Genomic DNA, 27,372 nt, shown 5'->3' with positions numbered 1-27,372 from the left:
TTTTTTCTTTTTTTTTAAATGATGCTTAAGTATTGGATGATAATTTTGCTCAGATGTCTTGTTTTTAATATTTTATTGGTTATTAGTTGTAGATGTCTAATGTTACATTTAATGGTAATGATACCTCATTTAAGGGCCCTAAAAATATTGGTAACGCTTCCTTTTACAGTCCTGTTACCCATGTACTTACTATGTACTTATTATAGTAACTATAATTACTGGGTAATAACTAGGTACTAACCCTGAACCTACCCCTAACCCATGTACTTACCTTATATTAGCCAGTACTTTCTAGGTAAGTACACTGTAAGTACACGCAAGTACTGTACTGTAAAAGGAAGCGTTACCAAAATATTTAGGTCAGACCTTGTAAACTTGATCCACTAATGTTTGACAACCAATCCAAATATTTTTGGTCTTTATTTTAAATCTATTATTCCTTGTTCCTTCAAGCCCATTGAGTAACATACTTTCTAAAGCATGCTGTGGGTTTGGTGGGGGGGTAATTGAGAATGAATGGGGAAAAGTCACATGAGAAGTGTCAGTGGCTCCATCATGGCATGACTGGCCATTCACACGATAAATCCCTCCTATGGTTTTTATGTGGGTTCTGCATTCACAAATCAGTTTGAACAAATATTGGTCTTAATGGGAAGAGTGATTAAAAAGTGAAGAACTCACCAACTTTATGCCTTTACACTTTACACCTGCTTTATGCCACCTTAAATTACTTAAACGTAACCATGGTTCCATGAGAAGGGAACGAGATACTGGGTCTAATGTTGAGGCTATGGGGATGCCTCAACTATTCAAATCCTGATTGCCGCAACGTCACCCCGTGACACGTAATGGTCATCATCAGGCTGGTTGAGCTCTACAGGATGTCCGGGAGACGTGTGTGTTGCTGTCTCTGTGACCATTTCTTTAATGGTCCGTCTGGAAACAAATGCCGTGACGCCAATAAATCCCCCTTGTGGAAGAAGAACACATGAGCGCTTACCAGAATCAACTAAATGCTAGATTTTCAAAAGAAGGTAAAGTTCACAGCTCCATTGTTGCAGTAAACTTGCACAATGTTGTTGAATTAATTATTTATTAGATGCACACCGTCTGTTATTGTAGGGACATCGACTTTCACGAACTGTGATTGGTTGCATTACACGTCACTCAAATGTCCTCTTGGGCGGTCCATGTCCAATGAAAGCTGCGATAGAGTCCAGACCTTCTGCTGTCAGTCTGAAGGTCTGGCTACACGAGACTAGCTTCTGACTGGCTAAAGCAAGCTGCTTATAGGCACGCAGGAATTATGGCAAGGTGACGCAGTGTCTCATTCCCTTCTCAGGGAACCATGGTTACAGTTGTAACCTGAGACGTTCCTTTTGAGGGAACTCCATGCTGTGTCTGATGTCGAAGCTATGGGAAACGAAATACCCAATTGCGCCATACTGACAAATGCCAGTCTTAGTGTGAAGCTCTCTGGGCACAACTTAGGCCAAGAGCATTTGAGACCCTGACCCCTGGCCCAGGCTGTAAAAATGTATAAATGTGTGTGGGGAAGACCAGCCCTGGGGCTCAGCCCCTGCCTCGACACGATGTCTGCTCCCTGATTCAGGAACCCAGGGATGTAGACTGTTCTAAGGGAGAGCAGCTTGCCCTGAGCCCTCAGGAGGATCTGGTGTGCCAGTCTGCAAAGAGGTTGCAATCTCAGACCTGCCTGATGATTCATGTATGAGACTACAGAAGTGTTGCCTGTACAGTCAAGAACATGATAGCCTCTGAGATCTGGTTAGAAGTTCCTCAGAGCTAGAAATAAAGCCATCATCTCCAGTCAGTTAATTTACCATGAGAGTTGATGTCATCTCCACAGACCTCAAGTTGAGCGGCCATCTAGGATCGCCTCCCAGCCTGTGAGGTAAGCGTCTGTAGTTATCGTTTTGCAATGACACAAAGCCCCCAGCACAGGTCATTGGCACAGAAACCAAGGTTTCTTCCACATCACCAAGGAACGAAAGCATCTGTGCTTAACCTTGATCATGTGAAATGGGTTACCCCTGTGGGAAACCCCTTGGTTTTGGGTATAATTGTGGTATAATTTACAGAAGGCTTAAAGGAATCACACTGCACACAGTTGTGCCATGAGTCCCAACAGCTTTTGAAACTGTTTCACATGTATGGCCTGGCCTAGCCTGATTCTCCTTACTGCTAAGAGAATCAAACCGATACAAGCAGCAGACAGAGGTGCCTGCACGGTAACCGCATGGTACTCCCAAACTACCCCTAGAAAAGTTGTCCTTTGAACTGGCGAAAGCATACTCTTCTTGGAGTTTAGTCTTAACCAAAAGCCCCTTATGTGGGCTAGGACGACATCTTGATGCCAAATCGCCATCTCCTGAGACAGGCCTAGAATTAGGCATTCGTCAGTATAATTGAAAACATGGATGCCCTGGAGTCTCAGCAGAGCAAGAGCTGCATCCATGAACTTTGTGAAGGTGCGAGGGGACAATGCTAGGCCGAAAGGAAGAACCTGATACTGGTAAGCTTCGATATGATATGAATACTGATATGAGATGACTTATATTGTGATATGAGATTTTGGTCATATTGCCCAGCGTCTTTTCAACCCTGGGCATTGTCCCATTGACGTGCTCCTTCATCCCCAAGATCTAAGCATAGTTGAAGATTGTGGGGCTGGAGATGCAAGAGGAGAATGGCTTATTTCAGGACCTCTACACCTCTGTCTGGAGGTCCGGAAAGAATGGTAGGCCCAGACGTGGAGGTTGTGTTTTACAGGTCAGGAAGCTCTCATCTAGCTTGCTTTTACAACATGCCTCTTGCTTCTCAACTGGCCAATCAATGTTCAATTTGGCCACAGCACAAGCGACAACTTCCACCAGCTCCTCATAAGCAGATGATAGAGGTGGCAAATCCTCCAAATCCTCTGCCTCAATGCTAACGATATCCACCTCCTCAGAGCTGGATAACGCTAACATCGGGTTCTTACTCGGGGCAGAAGAGCGGGCTTCGGGATCCTGAGTGAAAGTGTTGGACCCATGCTCCACCACCCACGAGGGGTGCGAACCTGGCCACTCTCATCAAAGAGGGCCTGGCGGGAGCGGAGCGTCCTAAGGCCCCGTCCACACTACTGCGTTTTCGTTTAAAAACGGAGACCTTTTGCTACGTTTGCACCTCCCGTCCACACTAAAACGGCAAAAACGGAGACCCAAAACGGAGAAGTTTAGAAACGCTGCCGATTCGTTTTTCGTTTTGAATCTCCGGAGGGCGTTTTAGTGTAGACGGGTCCAAACGGAGGACTTTAGAAACGATGACGTAGTAGAGGCTCACGCTCGGCTCTATGATTGGGTGTCATCAGTCATGGCGTATATCTTTGCTAGCAGCTGTTGTACAAGTAAATTCTGCATTTTACAACGCTATAACTGCCTACATGCGCCGGAGTCAAGCTATTATTCGAGCGATCTGTGACAATTCCCGTGTGCAGCGGCGGCGTTGACCGTACATGGAGCGTCGGTTTGGGGTTAACCCAGAGCATGGTGGGATAATTTTATCAATGAAGTTGTGTTTACACCGGCACGCGCATGCCCAGTGTTGGTGAATGGTCACGTGATCCGCGTTTTCAGTCGTTTTAATGTGGACGGAGATCAATTCTAATATGCAGCTAAAACGCTGGTGTGGACGGAGATCGTATTCGTTTTAATTCTCCGTTTCTAAACTAAAACGCTGTAGTGTGGATGGGGCCTAAGAGGAAGATGCTCACAGTGAGCGCAGTGCATCTCTGTGTCTGTGACCAACATGATACCTGCTGTGTTTACCGAGCTCTGATGGCTGATGATCAAAAAATATGTTGACTAATAAATAACAGCTGAACATCTGTCCACGAATAAAATAGAGGTAATCTGAAATTTGTAACTGCGTTTTTAGTTTCTTTTTAGAATAAAAAAAACTTGATGAGAAATATACTTGGTTTTAATAAATAGAACATTAATTACATTGTTAATGTAAAAATACAAAAACTGTATTTTTTAATAGTGTAAGTAATAATTTTTATTTATTTAACCTGAAAATATGTCAACAGTAAGTTTAACTGGAACATGAATTTATATTGGATTAGAAAAGATAAAAAGCAGTGATTACTTTGCCTCATCATTTCAGAAAATCACTACGTGCCACTGAAATATATGTATATGTTGCTGAGAATGTAATTCTCAGTGTGTCAACGGTGCTTTTGATTTACAGTCCTCATGCTGAGATTGCTTTTATTTCTTTAATGGCTATATTAACTGCAAGAAATGTGTAATAGTATGTCAGCTACATTATGTGCAATGATTTCTTGCAGCTCGACACTTTTTAAAGAAAGTATGCATCTTTTAAAATTTCTACCTCATCTAATATCTGAAATAAGGCTTCATTTTTGCCTCAAGTGTGCTTGTGTGGAATTTATGGTTCAGTCAAGCCCAAAATACACCATCAAATCTACAGTGGCACTGTGCTTGAGATTTAATTCCAGCTAAGTTGTTTTCTCGAGTGTAACGTGTTGATGTGCAACTTCTCTTTTCATGATGTCTATTGTAATAACCTTTGTCTAGGCCAGAGCTCAGTATGCTTAGACCTGTGTTTCAACTGCCTGGTTCCTTTTGGCTTGTTGATGACGCTTTCGACTCCTTCCAGACTCACTTGAAGGTCCCAAAGCTTCTGCTTTTCTGCTGTGATAAGGGTTTTGTGCTGGTCTTCTTTCTGCTCTGATTGGCAGCAAGGAGGGCCTGCCATGGTGGGCGGCAGGGCAGATTTAGGGCCCAATGTGATGGCTTTATGACCAGGCTCCCCCCAGGAGACCTTTGTGCCCATTGAGTGGAACTCATTGAGGAGTGGACGGCCGCAGACACTGGCACACAAGTGCAGTCTGTCCTGAAGAGACGGGCCAAAGAGAGAGAGAGAGAGAGAGAGAGAGAGAGAGAGAGAGAGAGAGAGAGAGAGAGAGAGAGAGAGAGAGAGAGAGAGAGAGAGAGAGAGAGAGAGAGAGAGAGAGAGAGAGAGAGAGAGAGAGAGAGAGAGAGAGAGAGAGTGAGAGACATATCCACAAACCAAAAGGCAAGGCCAAGGGGAGAGAAATTTTCCGTCTTTAGAAAAGACCAGGACGGAGAATAGAGCCAGCAAAAGAAAATAAGTACAGCCTTTTGAGAAACGGTGTTCAAAGAAGAACAAGAGAACATGAAGGTGGAAAAGAAAGAGCTATATGGCTATGTTCCAGTCCTACAGCATTTTAGACAGAATTGTTAGAAAGTCATTGTACATTTTTTTACGATGACAGACTTGACTTAGGATACTGCTTTAGAAGGTAGCACCCTATGTAGATAGCAGACAGTGTGGCAGCTCACTGGATTTTGTAAAGCCAAAGAAAAGGGGGTACAGCAACACAGAAAGTAGTCCAGTATGACTTTCAGTTTTAAAGGCACTCAGATTATAATGGCTGAATAAGAGTACATATGTACCTAAACACACACCTGCTTCAGCGAGGGCCTCACTCAGCATCAGCTATAGGTTATAATGGCTGAATAAGAGTACATATGTACCTAAACACACGCCTGCTTCAGCGAGGGCCTCACTCAGCATCAGCTATAGCAGGTTATAATGGCTGAATAAGAGTACATATGTACCTAAACACACACCTGATTCAGCGAGGGCCTCACTCAGCATCAGCTATAGGTTATAATGGCTGAATAAGAGTACATATGTACCTAAGCACACACCTGCTTCAGCGAGGGCCTCACTCAGCGTCAGCTATTGGTTGTAATGGCCGAATAAGAGTACATATGTACCTAAACACACACCTGCTTCAGCGAGGGCCTCACTCAGTGACAGCTATAGGTTATAATGGCTGAATAAGAGTACATATGTACCTAAGCACACACCTGCTTCAGCGAGGGCCTCACTCAGCATCAGCTATAGGTTATAATGGCTGAATAAGAGTACATATGTACCTAAGCACACACCTGATTCAGCGAGGGCCTCACTCAGCATCAGCTATAGGTTATAATGGCTGAATAAGAGTACATATGTACCTAAACACACACCTGATTCAGCGAGGGCCTCACTCAGCATCAGCTATAGGTTATAATGGCTGAATAAGAGTACATATGTACCTAAACACACACCTGATTCAGCGAGGGCCTCACTCAGCATCAGCTATAGCAGGTTATAATGGCTGAATAAGAGTACATATGTACCTAAACACACACCTGATTCAGCGAGGGCCTCACTCAGCATCAGCTATAGGTTATAATGGCTGAATAAGAGTACATATGTACCTAAACACACACCTGATTCAGCGAGGGCCTAACTCAGCATCAGCTATAGGTTATAATGGCTGAATAAGAGTACATATGTACCTAAACACACACCTGATTCAGCGAGGGCCTCACTCAGCAACAGCTATAGGTTATAATGGCTGAATAAGAGTACATATGTACCTAAACACACACCTGATTCAGCGAGGGCCTAACTCAGCGTCAGCTATAGGTTATAATGGCTGAATAAGAGTACATTTGTACCTAAACACACACCTGATTCAGCGAGGGTCTCAGTCAGCATCAGCTATAGGTTATAATGGCTGAATAAGAGTACATTTGTACCTAAACACACACCTGATTCAGCGAGGGCCTCAATCAGCATCAGCTATAGCAGGTTATAATGGCTGAATAAGAGTACATATGTACCTAAACACACACCTGATTCAGCGAGGGCCTCACTCAGCATCAGCTATAGCAGGTTATAATGGCTGAATAAGAGTACATATGTACCTAAACACACACCTGATTCAGCGAGGGCCTCACTCAGCATCAGCTATAGGTTATAATGGCTGAATAAGAGTACATATGTACCTAAACACACACCTGCTTCAGCGAGGGTCTCACTCAGCATCAGCTATAGGTTATAATGGCTGAATAAAAGTACATATGTACCTAAACACACACCTGCTTCAGCGAGGGCCTCACAGCATCAGCTATAGGTTATAATGGCTGAATAAGAGTACATATGTACCTAAACACACACCTGATTCAGCGAGGGCCTCAGTCAGCATCAGCTATAGGTTATAATGGCTGAATAAGAGTACATTTGTACCTAAACACACACCTGATTCAGCGAGGGCCTCAATCAGCATCAGCTATAGCAGGTTATAATGGCTGAATAAGAGTACATATGTACCTAAACACACACCTGATTCAGCGAGGGCCTCACTCAGCATCAGCTATAGCAGGTTATAATGGCTGAATAAGAGTACATATGTACCTAAACACACACCTGATTCAGCGAGGGCCTCACTCAGCATCAGCTATAGGTTATAATGGCTGAATAAGAGTACATATGTACCTAAACACACACCTGCTTCAGCGAGGGTCTCACTCAGCATCAGCTATAGGTTATAATGGCTGAATAAAAGTACATATGTACCTAAACACACACCTGCTTCAGCGAGGGCCTCACAGCATCAGCTATAGGTTATAATGGCTGAATAAAAGTACACATGTACCTAAACACACACCTGCTTCAGCGAGGGCCTCACTCAGCATGAGCTATAGGTTATAATGGCTGAATAAGAGTACATATGTACCTAAACACACACCTGCTTCAGCGAGGGCCTCACTCAGCATGAGCTATAGGTTATAATGGCTGAATAAGAGTACATATGTACCTAAACACACACCTGATTCAGCGAGGGCCTCACTCAGCATCAGCTATAGGTTATAATGGCTGAATAAGAGTACATATGTACCTAAACACACACCTGCTTCAGCGAGGGCCTCACTCAGCATCAGCTATAGGTTATAATGGCTGAATAAGAGTATATTTGTACCTAAACACACACCTGATTCAGCGAGGGCCTCACTCAGCATCAGCTATAGGTTATAATGGCTGAATAAGAGTACATATGTACCTAAACACACACCTGATTCAGCGAGGGCCTAACTCAGCATCAGCTATAGGTTATAATGGCTGAATAAGAGTATATTTGTACCTAAACACACACCTGATTCAGCGAGGGCCTCACTCAGCATCAGCTATAGGTTATAATGGCTGAATAAGAGTACATTTGTACCTAAACACACACCTGATTCAGTGAGGGCCTCACTCAGCATCAGCTATAGCAGGTTATAATGGCTGAATAAGAGTACATATGTACCTAAACACACACCTGATTCAGTGAGGGCCTCACTCAGCATCAGCTATAGCAGGTTATAATGGCTGAATAAGAGTACATATGTACCTAAACACACACCTGCTTCAGCGAGGGCCTCACTCAGCATAAGCTATAGGTTATAATGGCTGAATAAGAGTACATATGTACCTAAACACACACCTGCTTCAGCGAGGGCCTCACTCAGCATCAGCTATAGATTATAATGGCTGAATAAGAGTACATATGTAGCTAAACACACACCTGCTTCAGCGAGGGCCTCACTCAGCATCAGCTATAGATTATAATGGCTGAATAAGAGTACATATGTACCTAAACACACACCTGCTTCAGCGAGGGCCTCACTCAGCATCAGCTATAGATTATAATGGCTGAATAAGAGTACATATGTACCTAAACACACACCTGCTTCAGCGAGGGCCTCACTCAGCATCAGCTATAGGTGGCTGTTCAGCTGCAAGTGTTGTCTTCACCTGCCTGGCCAAAGCCTGGAAGCCCACACCTTAGACCATCACACATCATCACGCAATGATATTACCTGTCTGTTTGGAGCCTGACACAGATAGAGCAGGACTGTTTTTAACAGAATGCTGGAGTAAGGAGAAACACACCAGTCCTTGCTTTACCATCCTCACACTGTTGCAATGGAAAGCACATGGACAATTATTTTTGACAGGGTCATTAGAGCATAAATGTAACTTGAAGTTGTAAATTATTCTAATATTTAAAGATTAATGTAATCAGTATTATTTTCTTAGATTTGTTTAAGCATCATTACTCATTTAATTTAGTCTCATATGTTATCATTAAATTGCATATTTCTTTATTATTTTTAAAATCATATACTATTATTTGTTATTATTTATAAATGATAAAAACACTAGTTCAGATTCATTTAAGCAGTATTATTTATTTATATCTCAAATGTTATGTACTGTCCTATACTATTATTTATTTATGCAACACATTTTACGCATTATACTCATGTCAATTATTATAGTTTATTATGTATTGTAATTTATAATATAATGTATAGCAATTATTTATTTACTTATTATTATAACATTTTCAGATTTTAGCAATTAAGCATTATTTATTTAATTTAGTCTCGTATATCATTAAATTGTATAATACTTCAGGTTATGTTAGGTTTCAGTATCTTTGTGGGGACTCTCCATAGACATAATGTTTTTTTATACTGTACAAACTCTATTTTCTATCCCCTAACTTTAAACCTACAAATCACAGAAAACATTCTGCATTTTCAAAAAACATCACTTAGTATGATTTACAAGCTGTTTTCCTCATGAGGACCTAAAAGAAATGTCCCCACAAGGACAAGGATTTCGGATAATGCCATCTTTGTGGGGTAACGTACACATCCCCATGACGTAGGGTATACCTGAACCACACACACACACACACACGATGCAACCACTACTTCATTTCCGTAGAATAAGCAGGTTGCTGAGTGTTTTGTCTGATCCAGCATTTATTCTCCATAAATCATGTCATAGAGTGAATGCACTGAACCAGCTATTTTAGATGTTGCATAAGCAATCCTACTATCTCTGAGCTAATGTGCATTTAAGGCCCTCTCTGAGAACTCAGTGTTGATAGATAGCTGTTAAATGCTTATAGCAAGCATGTTCCTTAGAAAATAGATCTAGGATCAGCACCTTCCTGCCCCAGTCTATCATAGCAATCGCAAAAAAAAAAACACAAGTCTGTTCTCAGATCTGTACTAACTGCTCCACTGTGAGGCACTTCTGTAAAAACAGTGAGGCGGAGGCTTGTTTTTCAGAATTAGCAATTTGTTAATGCTCTTTTAATGGCCCCACCGCTGACATTTCACTGAAACCGAAAACAATCCTGCCTCTAACAAGCCGTAGTTGTGAATGAAAAGGTTATGAAGTGCCTTCAGTCCTCCCCCTAGATCCCAAATAAATGGCTGCGCTGCAGTCAAGCAAAACATACTTTGTATACGGAAAAGACTTGGGGAATAACACCTCCATTCACATGTTTATGGCTTATTAGGTCTAAAAACAAAATGGTGATTTTCTCCCAATGTGCAGTTATGTAATAAATTTGATCATACAAAGCTTATAAATGCGAGGCGGTTCCCAGAAAGCAAACAGCAGGAATGTTCTCATCATCCCGCACATGCGATTGAACAGGTCAAACGTCGGGTACCTTTCACTCCATGCATACGTGCAGGAAGAAGTGGAACTATTGAACGGGAGCTTGTCTACAGCATCCCAGCCACCAACACGCACACTCCTCAAGTGCTCACAAAGCACTGCGCGGACCATGGTATTTATGTAACTTGCACTTAATAACCTCTGTATATGTCTGCAATGCCCTGTTTGTGCAGCCATGTTGCTATTATTACTAGTAGGCGATTTTGCCACTGGATGTTTTATTTGTGGCCTGTGGAATTGTTCTTAGCTTCTGAAAGTCTGATCACCAATGATTTGGAAACACCCACAACACGCCACCAATGGTCTCTGTTGCTCATGCCGCTTGATGCCAGTGGAACTATTTTGCAGAATTACGTCTTTTAATAAAAAAAATGTGAAATTAGATCAGCCAATCCTGGGTAATCTAAGCCCTGTCTGTGAAACCGGGCCATAGTGTTAAAAAAAATGCATTTACAGCCGACGTTTTGATCATCTGTTTGGTTGAACTTGTTCAATCCATCTGGATAAAGTATGTTCCTGTTACTTTAGTCTGAGTAAACAGAATATTTTATTTGACAGAAACAAAAACTAGGTTAAAAGAGGGTCACCTCGATTTTGCCAAGTAGGACATGTTCCTGGATCAACATATTTTGTTGATCCTGGAACAACATTCCTGTCCGAAAACTTCGAAAACTTTCAGTCCTAATCCTATCCCTAACCCTAAAGCGCAAAGTATCATTCGGCCATCTGCGTTCCGCGATGGACCGCTCGCTGTCCGTGTTACGTAATTTTCGTCATCAGGAGGACGCTGCGCGTACAACAGCGCATGTGCGAGCGCAAAACAAAGTCCACTAGATATTGTGCACGGTCCAAGAAAGTATACTTTATACCTAGTATACCTAGGCCTTACCCATAAGTGTTCCATAAAATCAAAGGGAAATTATAGGTGAATACCACCGATGTAGAGGCACCTAACCCTGGTTGTAAGCCTAAACTCGACAAAATTGTCCCTCAAATCTGATTGGTTGATTGAAATGTTGTTCTCGGATCAGGAACATGTTGTACTTGCATGGTGAAATCACGTTCACCGTTAAAGGAGACAAGAATGCAGTGTCCGTTTCAATTCAAGCAATTGAGACGGACACTGCATTTCCATTAGTATCCTCGGGACAAATCCAGTTGCAACATATTGGACCTCATTCATAGACAAGCAGAAGTTTCTGTAAAAACAATAAATTCATAGCAAGAATTTACATAAGAATATTTTACACACAGTTTAAACAGAAAAATACCTTGCGAACTAACGATCAGGAGTAATAGCATAAAAGCAGGGATGTTAGCTATATTTTTCAGTAGCATGACTAGCCTAGCTGTTTTCAAAATAACGTAGCGTTTACAGTAACAAGCTGTTTTTTTTTTTGCGGTTGTTATTTTGTTTTGTGTTTTTTATGCTAAAAAGATTGTGTATTTTCTGTGCCCAAGTGAGCTGAGGAAATAATCCAACTGGAAAAACAGCTGGGCTAGTCATGCCACTGAAAAATGTATAGCTAGCATAACTGCTTTTATGCTAGTTACTCCTGATCAGCAGTTTGTAGGTCAGGTATTTTTTTCTTTTTCAGATCTCTTAAGACACACTCTAGAGATTCACTCTTATAAAATGTCTCTCTTTCCCAAGTAGCATTGGGAAGTCTGATCTTTTTGATGTGTGTTTAGGTACATATGTACTTGATGAGAAAATTCTTAAGATATATAAAAGATCTGTGAATAAAATATCTGATATTTATATCATTGAATACACATTGCCCACTTAAATAAACGTATGAAAAAGAAGCGCACTTAATTGTATTGAATAGTGCACTTGTAGTGCACTTCAAATCCTAAAAGTACTTGTAGATAGGCTATTATAATATTAATGAAATAAAAGACCACTTAAAGAGAGTACACTCATGGCTGTTTATGAAATAGGCCTATTGTTTTTTTCACAAGGAAAGCTAACATAGTTAGCTATTTTTTGTTAGCAACTTGTAGTGTTGTATACAGTACATACCAAATATAAGCTTAACAGTAGCTTAACTACTGTAAAAGTGCACTGGTACAGTACATTGGTCTTGGATTTCGCACTGACACCTGCTGGTGTGGATGGTTGGCAGTAGCCTATTGTTATGCGGTTGCTAATGGTGCAAACCAATTCATCCGCATACTTTTGCAGTATTCTAAGCTGTCTTGTAGTATAAATAGTGACAGTAGTGTGTTCACACACTGAAAATTCCCAAAAGAAAAAGTACACTTTAAATACCCGGAAGATACACTTAATTAACCGGAAAAAACAAAGTATGGAATGTTGGACACTTCATGTACATTTGACAGGTTTATTTACAGCTGCAATTTATCAGACTCCAATGCTGAATGAAAAAATAACCTTATAAAATTCATACACTAAACGGTTGAGTGCACACTAGTGGATATAGTGCATTTGGAATGTCTTTTGGGACGCAACTTAAGCGTTTTTAGCATGTCCTGAGCATGTAAAGCTAATATATTCACAACAAAAATCTTACTCTTTCACCTTGACAAGACAAACAGTTGGAGCTCTTTGAGAACTAAATTTCTCACTGATCTTTTCACCTACGAAACCTCACAAAACAGCTCTCAGATCAGATCAAAGATCTGCCACAAGGCTCAAATGATCCTTGGCTGTGTGTGTTTAGGTCGGATTGACTGATAGATTGTGGCAGTGGGATGATTTGTCCCTGGTTGTCAGCGCCACTCATCATTAACACGTCATCCCACCTGGCTGTTGTTGCCCTCCAACGGCTCCCTGCGGAACCACCGTCACAGAAGCTGTTGTGGAAAGCTGAGTGGGAAGGGCCTCGGCGTTTTATCTCAGGCACAGGCCCTTTGTGTGGTTGTTCTGGGAAAAATGACTCAGACGACACTGGCAGACATTTTGGTATGAGCCTTGTGCCTCATTCAGAGTCACTATTTTGATTGAGACATGACATTTCATGATGGCAATTCAACAAGGCCCGTAATAATAATTATTATTATTTAGTTGTGTCACCAATGAAGCTATATTTGTGGTTTGTGAGGGGTGTATATTGTCACCCTCTAAAGGACTGATAAGGTATCACAACTAGTTTTATTTCTGAAGTATACTGTATACAGTGCATAATATGCAAATATTTCTAAATTCATGTAGTAAGTACTCTACTGTTTGAAACATTTGTTGTTAAATAGTGCAGTATAAGATTTTCATTTTCGAAACAGTAGTGATTGTCACTGTGAGATATCCAGTGTGTCGTCCCTTCACGTCACATGGGTGACTGACCATTCGCACGTGTCACTGTATTAACAAAGTCTCCCCAACGTAGATAAAGCAGAGTAGCTGATTAATGGGAAAAGAAAAGGTTAATTACTGAAGGAACATCTTACAGAAGGACTGCGAATGTCCTCATTCATTAGCAAAGACACAGAGGAGCACCAAAGTAGAGTTGTTCAGTTGCCCAGTTTCATTCTTTACCTGCTCATTTTGTCTTGTTTGAACAAGCAAATTAGCATTGAAAGTTGTACTGCTTTAACTTTGAATTACAGCCAGGCCCTTGCAGAATATATAATATAATATAATATAATATAATATAATATAATATAATATAATATAATATAATATAATATAATATAATTAGTGCTGTCTAATCGTGATAAATCGCATCCAACATAAAAGTTTGTAAATATATATATATATATATATATATATATAAAGACACAAATATTATATATTTACAAACTTTTATGTTAGATGAGACAAATAATCGATTTGACAGTACCAAATATAATATACTATAATATATAATGTAATAAAAAAATTAAAATATATAACATGAATATTGTTATATTTTTATTTTATTAGTATTGACTAAAGCAGTACAGTAAACATTGCGAAAAAGTATATATATTAGAAATAAATAGTAATATCTGAAATATATTCATATATGGAAATATAAAGTAATTTTATTTATATTTTTTCTAATATATGTGTATATATATATATATATATATATATATATATATATATATATATATATATATATATATAATTAAGTAAATGTAAATAAAAGTAAATTGTTAAAAGATATATAAATATATAAACTCAATACTCAAGTCTCAAACTCACATATGAGGATATCTGGAATCAGTTCAATATCATTATAATAATTCATCATTATTATATCATTCCTTTAAAACCCTTCAAACCTTTTGCTGTCAAAGCTCCCAAGGGTTCTTGTTTAATTAAATTATGTGTTTGACCATGTTTGGAACCGGAAAACTTCCAGCTCTGGCATTTAAAAGCACTGATTATTGACATATTTTATATATGTATGTGGTCTGATTGTACCCGCAATATGTGATAATGTCTACAAAATTCAATTGTACACCTAAAGGACAGTCAGAGGAGTGATAGTCAACAGGAAGCTTCCATCCACCGCCTTCAGCACATTGATTGAGACACATAATGCTTAGTAAACCGCGAAACGCATGTATCAGAGGTGCTGAGCGGTCATTCGATTAAACCTTAAAATGTCCTTTACAATTTCAGGCTGGTCAAAGGATGTACAAATCCATAAACTACAATGAGATTTGTATTGATTGATGTGGGTTCTGGTGCTACTAAGATTACAGTGAGAATGTAATAACCCTGTTCAGACTGCCAGATAGGCATCTAGCCAGTTAGAAGGAAAATGTATGCTAGGCTTCAAATTATAAAAGATTTTAGTTTTAGTAAGATTTTATTTATGTATTTATTATATTAGGCCTATATTCCACTTGTTTTTTTATATTATGTATTATATATAATATATTGTAAATTATAGATATTTTATGTAATTATTGCTGTCAGATCGATTAATCGTGATTAATCACATCTAACATAAAAGTTTTTAAATGTACAGCATATTATCATAGATATATAATACTTTTATGTTAGATTTGATTAATCGATTCAGCACTAAAATAAATCCATACAAATTGGGGTCACTGGTCATTAACTGCGATGTATTTGAATATATTTTGGAATATTTACATGAGAAATTACTTTTTAGCAACTATTTAAGCACATTATAAATGTGCAGTTACAAATATGTAGGTATTTAAATATAGTGGACCTGCACAGTGGGTATATACAAGATTATGTAGTATTATAAATTATACAAAAAGTTTACATTTTACATTATGTAGGAATATAGGTTTTGCTATCCTTGCAGGGACATTTGGTTTCCACAAATCCTGCAACACACACACACACACACACACACACACACACACACACACACACACACACACACACACACACACACACACACACACACAGGCTCTCGGCGATCAGAAGGACTTGTTTCTTTGGTCCCTGCAAGGCCTTTGGGTTACGGAGATAAGACCGTAGCTGGAGGACATGGAAGCAGCTGTGTTTGTGTGTATAGGAGTCTTGAGGTGACTGTCATTTCACATTAGAGGGTTTGGCTTCTGTGTCTTTCCTGTGATCTTCCTCCAATTTTCTTTGGTATGAACTTTCTCTATTTCTGTACACAAAACGAACTCAACAAAAACAAATCTGTATTGTTATTTCATCAAATTGTCTTCTAGCTGGAGAAAAACCACAAGCGTTTTGTCTCCCTTTATTATCAGGCTTGATGTGAAGCTGAGCATCATTGTTTAGGGTTAGTGGCACTCGTGTTGGCAGATGATGTAATTGGGATTAAACTGAAAAGCCTTATGGGAGTTGGCAGGAATACACAAACAATGGCTCGGGGAAATGAAAGAGGAAGACCAGGCCACGTTCATTAACAATGACCTCTCATTTAGTGGGAATGAAAACATTGTTCTTGATTTTCGATCCAAGCAAGACAAGTCTTTTAATATATTTGCATATTTATATTGTTGACAGCATTGCTTTACTTATATGTATGTATGTGTGTGTGTGTGTAATCCTTAAATGTATTATAAGCATTATAGTTTTATATTAGATATTATAATGTTTTGATAATGTTATTATAATGTTTTGCTTCCTTTTTCCTTGTAAATTAGTGTATATATTTTTTATCAGTGTTAACAAAGGACTAATTTGGGGATATTTGGTGCACAGCATGGTTTGGAGTGTGTGTGTACTATTATCTTATCCGTTTTAATGCAGATTAATGTGGGGCTAACAAACTACAGCCCTCAAGGGGGCAATAGAGTTAATTTGTCTGTACCATTAAACAGGATGTGCTGTTGTTGAGTTAGCTAACTATGGCTGCCTCCGAAATCGCATCTTGATTAAGTGCTTTTTTTGAATAAGTAATTACTTAGCGACCTCTAAAAATGTATGTTCTATATAGTATGAATGTAATCTGGATATACTACATTCGCCATGTTTTCATTATCATGTATCCTACCAGTGTCAGTTGCGTTGCTTCACTGTCATTCACAAATCCTCTCCCGTGGCCTCATGGGATAGTAAAGTGTACATCATATGCACACTTCAGAATCTCACCGGAAATAGTAGGTCATCCAGGTACTTTTTGCCTACTCTTTTATACTGTGAATTCACATGTCACATGTTTTTTTCACCTATATAGTAGGGAAGTATCCGATTTAGGATGCAGCCTTTAACTTTTTCTGCAAGATTATTTTCTTTGCTGCTCCGCCATGACAGTTTTCAGTTTGACCTGCAAGAGAAAATGAAAGAGTAAGACCTTTTACGCTTAAGTGTTAGTATGCTCACCATGTAATCATGAATTCTGTTGTTTGTTTGTGGTGGATCAGGTAAAAACTGGGACCTGAGCGCCGCTCTCAATGACTATGAGCAGCTCCGGCAGGTCCACACGGCCAACCTGCCCCACGTCTTCAATGAGGGCCGTTTCTACAAGCAGCCGGAGCGTTGCGGCACCCCGCAGCACATCAGCAAGCCTGAGCAATGCCTCCAAAAACAAGAGGACAACACTCAGGGTGAGCAGAGCTCTATCAGCTCCTCCTGTTTTGACTTATTGGTGTGTTTTCTCCGTATTTTCTCTTGTACCAGTTTAAAGTCGGCATGAAATGAAAACTCACCTCATCTTTTTTTCTAAATACGTTATTGATCTGATTGTGAACAATTCATCTATGCATGTGTTGCGCCCCCTACCTGTCTTTCTTGTAAGTAGGACAGCGCTCCAGATTCATTAACAATATGCCTACAGATGTTGAAGTCACTAAATGACTTAATTTTACTGTAGAAAATTATATTAAAAATCTATACTCACATAAGCTCAAACTGTCTGGTTTAAACTCTTTGAAAGTACCAAAATGTAAAGGATTTCATTTGTATAAAATAAAAAAGTCAGATTAGTTATAAACAAATTAACAGTAGTGATTAATTCACAGTGTCACATTTGATCTCAACTCACCAATTGACACAATATCACACCGAATATGCAATAAATTAAGTGACAAAATTAATGAATGTGTCTGTCACACCTTCCTTGCACAGTATGCGGTCCTTGCACAGTATGCGTTTTTTCGTATTCGTGATTTGGTGGCTCGATTGTCAAAACACCATTCAAAAATGCTTGTTACGGATGCGAAAAACGCAGAAAATCGAACCCGATTCTATTTTTTTATGACAGACGAAAGTTACGGAGGCAGTGTGCAAGCGTGATTGACAAAACATGAGGTCGTATTTATTTTTTTAACGTCCGAAATTTTCATATGCGTTTTTTCGTATTTGTGATTCAGTGGCTCTGTATTGTCAAAACACCATTCAAACACCATTCAAACTGCTTGCTACGGATGCAAAAAACGCAGAAAATCGAACCCGATCTGATTTTTTTTATGACGGCCGAAAGTCTCGGAGGCAGTGTGCAAGCGTGATTGACATAACGTGAGGTCGTTTTTTTTTTTTAATGTGCGAAAATTTCGGACACGAATTTCGAACTCCGTGTGCAAGGGCCTTTACACATGTTTCATTTCATAAATATTTTTTTGACCTTGTAATGTTTAATCAAAATGTCAGAACGGTGAAGTGACAGACTTCTCTTTGGTGACGTATAACTGACGTCTCCAATCATTTTCTAACAATCGACATCAAGCTCACATTCAGATCTGCCTCCATCCAGTCAACAATGGATGGATTGAACCAAGTCCCCGCTCTACATTTTCTTCTTTTTCAATAATCAGTTGCACTCGAATGTAGGCTACATCACTGTAAAGAAATAAAAAATCTGTCATTACTCCTATTTCATTGTGACTTCGATATGCAGAGATAAGTATAAGTTAGCCATTTGTAGGTTGGTGTCTTTGAGAAGTGTAAACACTGTGGCTGTGTTTGTTTGGGAACAGCGAAAACAACATTGGCTGAACCAATAGCATGAGAATGGGGCGGAGCTTTTCTGACCAATGAATGCAGTTCAGTCATAATAGTGCCACAAAAATTACACCCCTAATTTACATAATTTTTCAATTGATTATAAAACTATGTTATGTACTATAAGATCATATTAGCATTCAAGACAACATAAAAAATAATTTAACTTCTATAATGTAATAAAAAAAATTCAGGTTGAAAAATAATGTTTAGGGATGAAATAATGTACAGTTGGTCTTCATTTTATTTATGATTTGATTGAATCCTGAAAAGTATGATTGGTATATATTATTGTTCCCTGCCCACATGGATTTGGTTACATCAGAAGGAAAATATGTCAGCGGTATAGAAGGGGTTGGAGAAACTTAGTAAATTTAATTTAAAAAAAAAACATATATTTTTAAAACAATTATTATATAATATATAATTATTATATTTTGCAGTGGTAATTCATCAGCATTACAAGACCAAGAACATTAAGAAAGTAGATGCAGTTTTAATTAAAAAATAGAATAAAATGGGTATATTTTTGAAAAACATTTCTTTGAAAAATATTGATTGTTGGATGGATGTTGTTTGATTGATTATGCAGTGATGATTTTAAACATTAAAAGACCAGGAACATTTATTAAGAAAGGGAATCTTGTCTGTTTTTATTTCTCATCTCTTGCCCCTCTCTCTCTTCTATAGAGAAGCGTCTGTCTCGGGGCATTTCCCATGCCAGCTCTGCCATCATGTCTCTGGCGCGGCTGCAGGTTTCAGGGGATTGTGCCAGGGAGCAGTTCCCCCTGGAGATGCCCATCTACACATTCCAGCTGCCCGACCTGAGCGTGTACAGCGAGGACTTCCGCAGCTTCATCGAGCGTGACCTCATCGAGCAATCCACCATGGTGGCCCTGGAGCAAGCCGGTAAGCCACAAACACTGCGCTCAGATCAGTGACGGAGCGAATACAAAGCCTAGCCTTTCATTACAGTGATGATAAACACAGGTTTATGATCAGTACTAATGTCAGCTTGGATTGCACAAGATTAACTAGATTGTTAGAGTCAACGTAACACAGCAGCAACAGAATTAAACTAATCCCTGATCTTGGATCAACTGCAAAGCCAAGCGGACCAATGAACAAAAACCTGCACTCAATTAATAACATAGCTCATGCCAACACCAAAATTTAAGATTTAAACGTATAGTTCACCCAAAAATAAATTTCTGTCATCATTTAAATATCAGTTTTTCTTCAGTGAAATATAAAAGGAGAAATTCTAAAGATTGTAGTCAATGACATGACTCTTATTTAAATGTATTTATTTATTTATTTTAACTTTATTAAATTTAAGGCATGTAGTACAATCAACATGCACAAAATAATAATAATAATCATAAAACAGGAAATTATATCATAGAAGACCTGAAAGTCAAAGTCAATAAGTCTTTTAAAATATAAGTTAGTTTTATGAAAATGAAAGGTTAGTTCAGTAATTATTTTTTATTCTAATTATAATTTAAATGTAATATTAAATCAAATATTTTTTAAAATTACCTTGGAATAGATAACGGATTTTTTTATTATTATTATTTAGATGCACTTACAGGTTTTCAGGGTGTAAGAAAAATGTTTCCTTTTCATAGATAATTACACCACTTTTGCATTTTAGAGTCATTAAACTGAATATTTTCTTGAAAGTGGTTCAAAACCATATGAAACCAACAAAGTTTCTAAGAAATTGGCACATGTGTTTTAAACTAGATTTAAACTACAACCCCAAATCCAGAAATGTTGGGACATTTTGTAAAATGCAATAAAACAAGAATCTCTTTAACCTTTATTTAACTGACAAAAGTACAAAGAAAATATTTTAAAAAAATGTTCACTGACCAACTTAATTGTATTTTGTAATTATAACCAAACTTTTGATTTTGATGGCTGCAACACACTCCAAAAAAGTTGGGACAGATGCAAAATAAAAGTGAAAAGCTTATAGAATATCCAAGTTAAACTCTTTTTACACAGTCCACAATAAGTAATAGGTTAGGGTATTGTGATTGAGTGTAAAAGTGTTCAAGCATCTCAGTCTTTGCAAGCAAAGATGGGACATGGCTCATGGGTCCCAAATTTTCTAGATTTGGGGTTGTATATAGTTAATTAGCAAAATATCAAATATTACAAGGACACAATACCAGTCTGTGCAAGCTAAATAATACAATAGCAAAATGTTAACTAGATGGAAATGGCCTCGGGACTTTGGAAAAGCTTTTGGACTGTGGGAGGAAGACCCTGTCCCAAGGGAGGGCAAAGGGGCTGAGGGTAGAGGCACTGACGTTCCCTCGTGGTGAGCTTTACCAGCTCCAGAGAAAAGAGTGGGTGATAGGTCAATGCCCAGTGCAAACCGCCTCAGGGCCGAGAGCTTGCAGAGGACTACTTATTCTGCTACTGCATGCCATGAAAAAAAAATGCTTGGTGAGCTATACATTCATAACCAAAGGCCCTGATACTCACTCCAGTTGTTGTTCACTCAGATGTAAAAAGTAAGAAATACCTTTTCAGCGGTATAATGTTATCGTACCAAAAGACGCCACCCACACTGCTGAGAGTGAGATATGTAAATTTGTACTTCACACTTTCCTCTCAATGACTAAATAAACAGAACAAAAAACACAGCGGTGAGAAAGCAGCCGTTAAGAAAGCATCTGATCACAGTGAAGAGGATATGTTTGCACAAGCTCTGCAATTCGCCACTCCAATAAAATCACATCATGTTTATTTAGAGACCACTTGATTATAGTTTGCTTTAAAGCAAGCAGCTATATATAGTATTGTATTATATAACATGAAAAAAAAAACAGTTCCAGTGTCTCTTTCAATTAGAATTACAACCTGAATTTCTACTATAAAGTGGCTCTCTATGTTCATGTTTTTACTCACGTGTGACCTTGTTGGACAAAATAATGCTTCGCAAAAAATAAAGCGAAGATGGCGAACACATGACAAGGAAGCACAAAAAATTAACAAACAGTACACATGAGTATATACAAGCAAGAGTTGGTTGTTAGTCGCACACACTCAAAACCATGTTACTCACATATGGAGCAGAAACAACGCAATCTCAACATTCCTCCAGCGCTGGAAAGCTTTTCTAATATTAACGCGGGTCCTAAAGCTCTTGCCTGATCATGACCCTTCTTTTTCCAGTGATATTCCTCTTTCTACAGTCTTAAAATCTCCCTCTTGCTCACTCTCTCTCTATACCATCATATGGGGACACGCCCCCTACTGGTGATTGGCTACAAGGTGGTTGTGGTGCTCCGTCCGATCCACTTTTAACAGTGTCTTTCAAAAATCGCTTACTGCACCTTTAAAGGTAGGGTAGATCATTTTCGGAGCGGCTAGCAATAGCAAGTTAGCTTTGAAAGCATGAGATCCCTTCAGAGCGTCTCCAAAGCCAAGCCGCCTTCAAAACACATGAACGCACACAACAGAGTCTGCAAAGCGTCACGAGACGAGAGACGGCGTTTAACTACCTCATGTCTCAAAGCACATAACATTACAATAATAATGAACATAAACAACTTAAAGAGCACTAACCTGTACCACCTGACTGCTGCAGTTTCATTTCGCCGTTGATAGTGTTGCCACTGAAACGCATTGAACCGCTCCGAGTAGAACGTCACGGGTTTCCATATCTTCAAAATACAGTAGTTATGGTGTGAGTGCAGCATAAGCTTGTTGTTTTGGTTCAGGAGGAACTGTAAAAGGTGGCTAACAAAAATTAGGACCGAATGCAATGATTGGACAAACATGTTATGGTCCTACGCCTTCCACAGACGATATACATATAGACCACTTAACTTAGTGATTGCTATCAGGATGTGAGCAATCACTAAGAGACTTTCAACGTTTTGGAACAAATCACCTACCCTGCCTTAACTTTAAGATAATTTCCAGTATTACCAGTAACTTTATCAAGTTTAAGACTAAGGTTTAGCTTTGAGAGTGTGATGAAATGTTGAATGGTGTTTATTAATCCATGTTCAAGTAATGTCAGTGTGTTTAAACCGTTCCGTAGGTCGTTTGAACTGGTGGTCCACCATGTGCACCAGCTGTAAGAAGCTATTACCGTTAGCCACAACAGGAGACGGCAACTGCCTCCTGCATGCAGCTTCTTTAGGTGAGACTTTCACAATTCACTTTCATACTCAAATGTCACATGTATTACATGAACACCTGTAACATCTGGAAAGAAGAGAAGTGTTCAGTCTCAGATTTCATGTGATGTTCCTTTAATTAGAAATACAAGATAAATATGGTGTCATATGCTGACTTTCCATGTGTTCCAGGAATGTGGGGCTTCCATGACCGGGATCTGGTGCTGCGGAAGAGCCTGTATGCCATGATGAAGAGCGGAGCCGAGAGAGAAGCTCTGAAGAGGAGGTGGAGGTGGCAGCAGACTCAACAGAACAAAGAGGTTGGCAACTATCCACCTAACAAAAATATGTTCTAAGAAGTTTTGAAAATGTTACTTTGACTTTTCTTTGAAGGTTCAAAACGTCCATGTTTTGTTTGAAATGTTTTTTCTTGGTTATGCAAACGTTAGGCGAACATTACATTTTATCATTTTTGAAACATTATGAGAACGTTACTTTTGAATGTTCTCTGAACATTCTGAAACAAGTAGTAATATACATTTTTAAAAAGTTAGACGAACGATGTATAAATAATGTTTTGTGCTAACGTTTTGAGAACATTATTAAAGAACAGATAACTTCTTATGAACATTTAAGTTACTGGATACTTTAGTTTGGTCATAAATCTCTCCAAAAGTTTTGAGCAATTAAAAATATCTTTGTACTTATAAACTAGAGTTGTGTGTATCGGTGTATCTCTTAAACCCCGCCCTCACACAAGGGCTCAGCTATGCAGTAGTTTGTTGTTGTTCTGTCTCATTCATTTCTTTTCTTTTTTTTTTTTTAAACAACGGGCCGGGCCAGTGTTGCCACCTTGTGGACAAAGTAATTGTTGCAAAAAAAATATATATGTGTAAAAACTGAGGTATACTTTGGGAATTTTTGCTTTTTTTTTTTAGATAGTATAGCTGAGAGAGGACAGGAAGCGAAGTGGGAGAGAGAGAAGGGGGCGGGGTTAAGAAAGGACCACAAACCGGTACTCGAACTTGGGTCACCCGAAGCGCAAACGCGATACATGTCAGCCTTTCCCTGTCAACATTTTTAAACGAATATAATTAGCATCACCATTATCATTTTATTTCTGTTCTAATTCACTTCTTCTTCTGTTATAGATATCGACAGTTATAGAACAAAATCAAGTCCTTCCTTGACCAATTTTTTTTTAGCTATTTTGCACCTAGCCTATTTACAAGTTTTTGCTATTTTAGCATCTGTTAAACAAGGCCTCAGACACACAAGTAATACTCTTTTGATTTAACGTTCAAAACATATGTTAACCACAAAGGATTAAAAAAAAACTTTTGTGTAGATAAACTGTCACTCACTTCCCTCACTGTACCAAATAGCAGCACTGCATGCTATTACTGTGTTCGTGATGGTTTTTGTCGACGTTTACATTCCTTTTAGTTCGCGATTTGTTTCCTTAGTTGCCTACTTAGATAATACAAACTCAATAAATGCACTTCTTGCAAGTACTTTGGTAAGAAGCTTGTCTGCCAAGTGAGTAACGTAAACATTAGCCTGCAGTTCATAATGGCTTTCCCCATAAACACCCCTGCTGATTAGCTTGTGCGTTTCCTCCACAGCTTTTAGCGTAAGAGCTTATTGCTGGAACAGCATACCGGAGGACAGACAATGAGCAGTGTGATCGATGGCAGATCCTTGAATTTTTTATTAGCGGTACTGTTTTCATTGTTCTGAAGGCCCAGAGCTCTTGAATCAGCTTTTGCTGAATGAGGATCACTGATTAAAGTCGTATGAAATGAGTGGGTGTGGATGGAGTGGAAATGTTTGTGTGCATATGGGAGTGTGAGAGGTGGATGAGTGTGAACGAGTGGGTGTGTTTCCTTTAGAGCTTGTGCATATTGATGCCACTGAGATAACACAGGGTAGAAAACTGAAGAAAGTGCATGTGCAGAGGAATTATTTTAAATTTGTTGAATACGTTCAGAGGTGTTTTCTTATGTTTACACAACCTTCTGCTTTTCCATTCAGTGACAAATTTTTTTCTTGCTGTAACTCAAGCGTGTCAGTGTATACAATAATTATGTGTACTGACAAATATAGGGAAATTTAGCAATTAATTGAGACTATAGACAGCTCTCAAACTGATTTTCAGCCCAATCTATTGAATTGCCATCACTGTCAGAGCGATAATGTACTGTATAGCAATTATATTTAATCACACATGTATTGTAGAGCAGCCATTTAGATTTACTGGTGTCCCTAATAGGACAACTTAGAATAAGAAATTATGTTTGAAATCATCTAAAAATTGTTGTGACAAAAAGTGTTGAATATATACAGTGTTGGGAAAATTTACTTTTACGTTTAAAAAGTTACGTTACTTTTGCATCGCTTTTCTCATCTGGGCTGGGCTTGCTTGTTTGTTTTTTAAAAACACAAAAGTGATGTTTATCTAAAGTCATTTTTGCTTATTAGTACATTGGATTGGATCATCGAAAGTTAGCAACAAAGACACTGGTTAATAAAGTGAAATTAAATGCATAAAGTATATTTGTGTTCGTCATTGACGGAAATTTCCGTGTTTTCACTGTTATACGGAAGGGAGCTATTATGCATCTTCTGAAAGAGTACCGAATCTCCTGAGCAAAACACAGGCGAAAAAGATGCAGAAACATGCAATGTATCATGCATTATATGTAAGCAGATGCATGTGTAAAAAAAAAAGGAAAATATGAAAGATGTCAGTCAATAAACGGGAAAACAAAGTAACTTGCGTTACTTATTTGAAAAAGTAACTCAGATATTTTGTTTTAAAAATGAAAAGTAATGCGTTATAAAAAAAATATATAAATATATACCAAATATATAAATTCTATAAAAAATTAAATAAATATAATAAAGTAAAATAAAAAAATGCAGCTAAAGAATATCTAGAAAATTGATTAAATTATAAACAGATTTAATAGATTAAATTATAAAATTCAGTTTTTTTGAGTTTTGGGGTTTTTAATAAATATAAAGTATTTATTTATGGTCTAAGGAAAGGCGGTTTTGACATGTGTGATGGATATAAAATGGAGCATCTCCAGTAATATCAAGAGGAAAAGTTGCAAGTAATATTGTGGGATATGTTGTAAATCAGAAATCTCGTTCTCTCTGTAGTCGGGGCTGGTGTACACTGAGGAGGAATGGGAGAGAGAGTGGAACGAATTGCTGAAGCTGGCCTCCAGTGAGCCACGCACACACTTTAGCAAGAACGGCAACTCCAGTGGAGGGTAATGCTCACCCACACAACCTCACACATTTACATATTATGTTGTTATGTCACTTTTGGTTGTCTTTCCATTCCCACATGCTGTATAGATATTCCGTTTCACTACAAACACTTCCTCTTATGCCAATTTTGAAACCACTTACAACAATACAACATCAAATGCTACGGAATAAAAAAAATCATATCAGCCTCCAACACACATCTACCCATCATAATACACACATACACTCATTAGATTTTGTAAGACATTAGTATGTCAAAGGTAATGTGCAATGATTTCATTTTCCACTTCAAAGTTGGACTACAATGCACTCAAACTGTGGGCGAGCTATGGGCTGTCCCACCATTCCCATCTTCAGATCCCATAGATCGCTCACACTGCACTCAGACTGCTATTAGAGGCCCCTAGAGATTAACTCCATCCAGCAGCTACACTTAACACATGACTTTTAGACACTATGTCATTTTTAAAACACAAAGAACCCATCAAGAACCTTCTTTAGCAATTTGAGGGACTGTTATAATGCATGGAGAAGAATGCAGTGCATGGTATTGAGCTTATTATGTGATTGCAAAAACACTTTATGCTCATTTAAATGTGTTCCACTGCCACCTGGTGGCACTAGTTGGAGTGTTACATTGTATTTGGCTTCATTCAGAATTGCATATTGCTTCTGAAGTCTGTATACTGTGCACAATATGTACATTTTCTGAAAGGCTACATTTGCCACATTGTGCACTGTGTGGAACATTGTATCCCACAAAAATTTGTGCTTGAAATGAACTTCCATTTCCAGTGGGACACATGAACCAGAAGTAATGTCAGCCTTAAAGGGATAGTTCACCCAAATTTGAAAAGTCTTTCATCAATTCGCCTTTGGCTAAGCCACACCCTCGAATGTAGATTGACCAATCACAGCGCAGCCAAGAACGAGCTCCCACAGAGGTCCGACACTTTTTCACAGCGCTCCATTGACTTTAACACAGTAGGCTTGCCGCGATAGACGGTGTTACCGGTTTTAAGCCCCATCACCGGTGACATCACTTTCCCACCGTGACACCGCGATGTCTTGACTTTTTTAAAGTATTCGTTTTTGCTAAAATATTTATTTGAATTAATAAAAAATAATAATGATAAATTATTTAGTTCAGAAGAGAGCATACATTATAATTAAAAACTGAAC

General features: G+C 38.6%; 1 protein-coding gene across 3 annotated transcripts in view; it reads left to right on the top strand.

Moving 5' to 3' along the window:
* otud7a (OTU deubiquitinase 7A) overlaps positions 1-27,372 on the top strand; it is a 116,106-nt gene that overhangs the window by 67,358 nt on the left and 21,376 nt on the right. For all 3 annotated transcript variants that reach the window (XM_056264940.1, XM_056264938.1, XM_056264939.1), the window contains exons 4-8: positions 17,188-17,370; positions 19,454-19,672; positions 22,830-22,931; positions 23,101-23,228; positions 26,077-26,189. In XM_056264940.1, coding sequence (XP_056120915.1) covers positions 17,188-17,370; positions 19,454-19,672; positions 22,830-22,931; positions 23,101-23,228; positions 26,077-26,189 — 745 coding nt within the window. The remainder of the gene's footprint in view (positions 1-17,187; positions 17,371-19,453; positions 19,673-22,829; positions 22,932-23,100; positions 23,229-26,076; positions 26,190-27,372) is intronic.

The sequence above is a fragment of the Rhinichthys klamathensis genome, unplaced genomic scaffold, assembly GCF_029890125.1.
Source record: "Rhinichthys klamathensis goyatoka isolate OS25496 unplaced genomic scaffold, OSU_Roscu_1.1 h1tg000228l_1, whole genome shotgun sequence".
Lineage (NCBI taxonomy): Eukaryota > Metazoa > Chordata > Actinopteri > Cypriniformes > Leuciscidae > Rhinichthys > Rhinichthys klamathensis.
The sequence above is the reverse complement of the archived record's forward strand: the minus strand, read 5'-3'. Positions and strand labels throughout refer to the sequence as shown.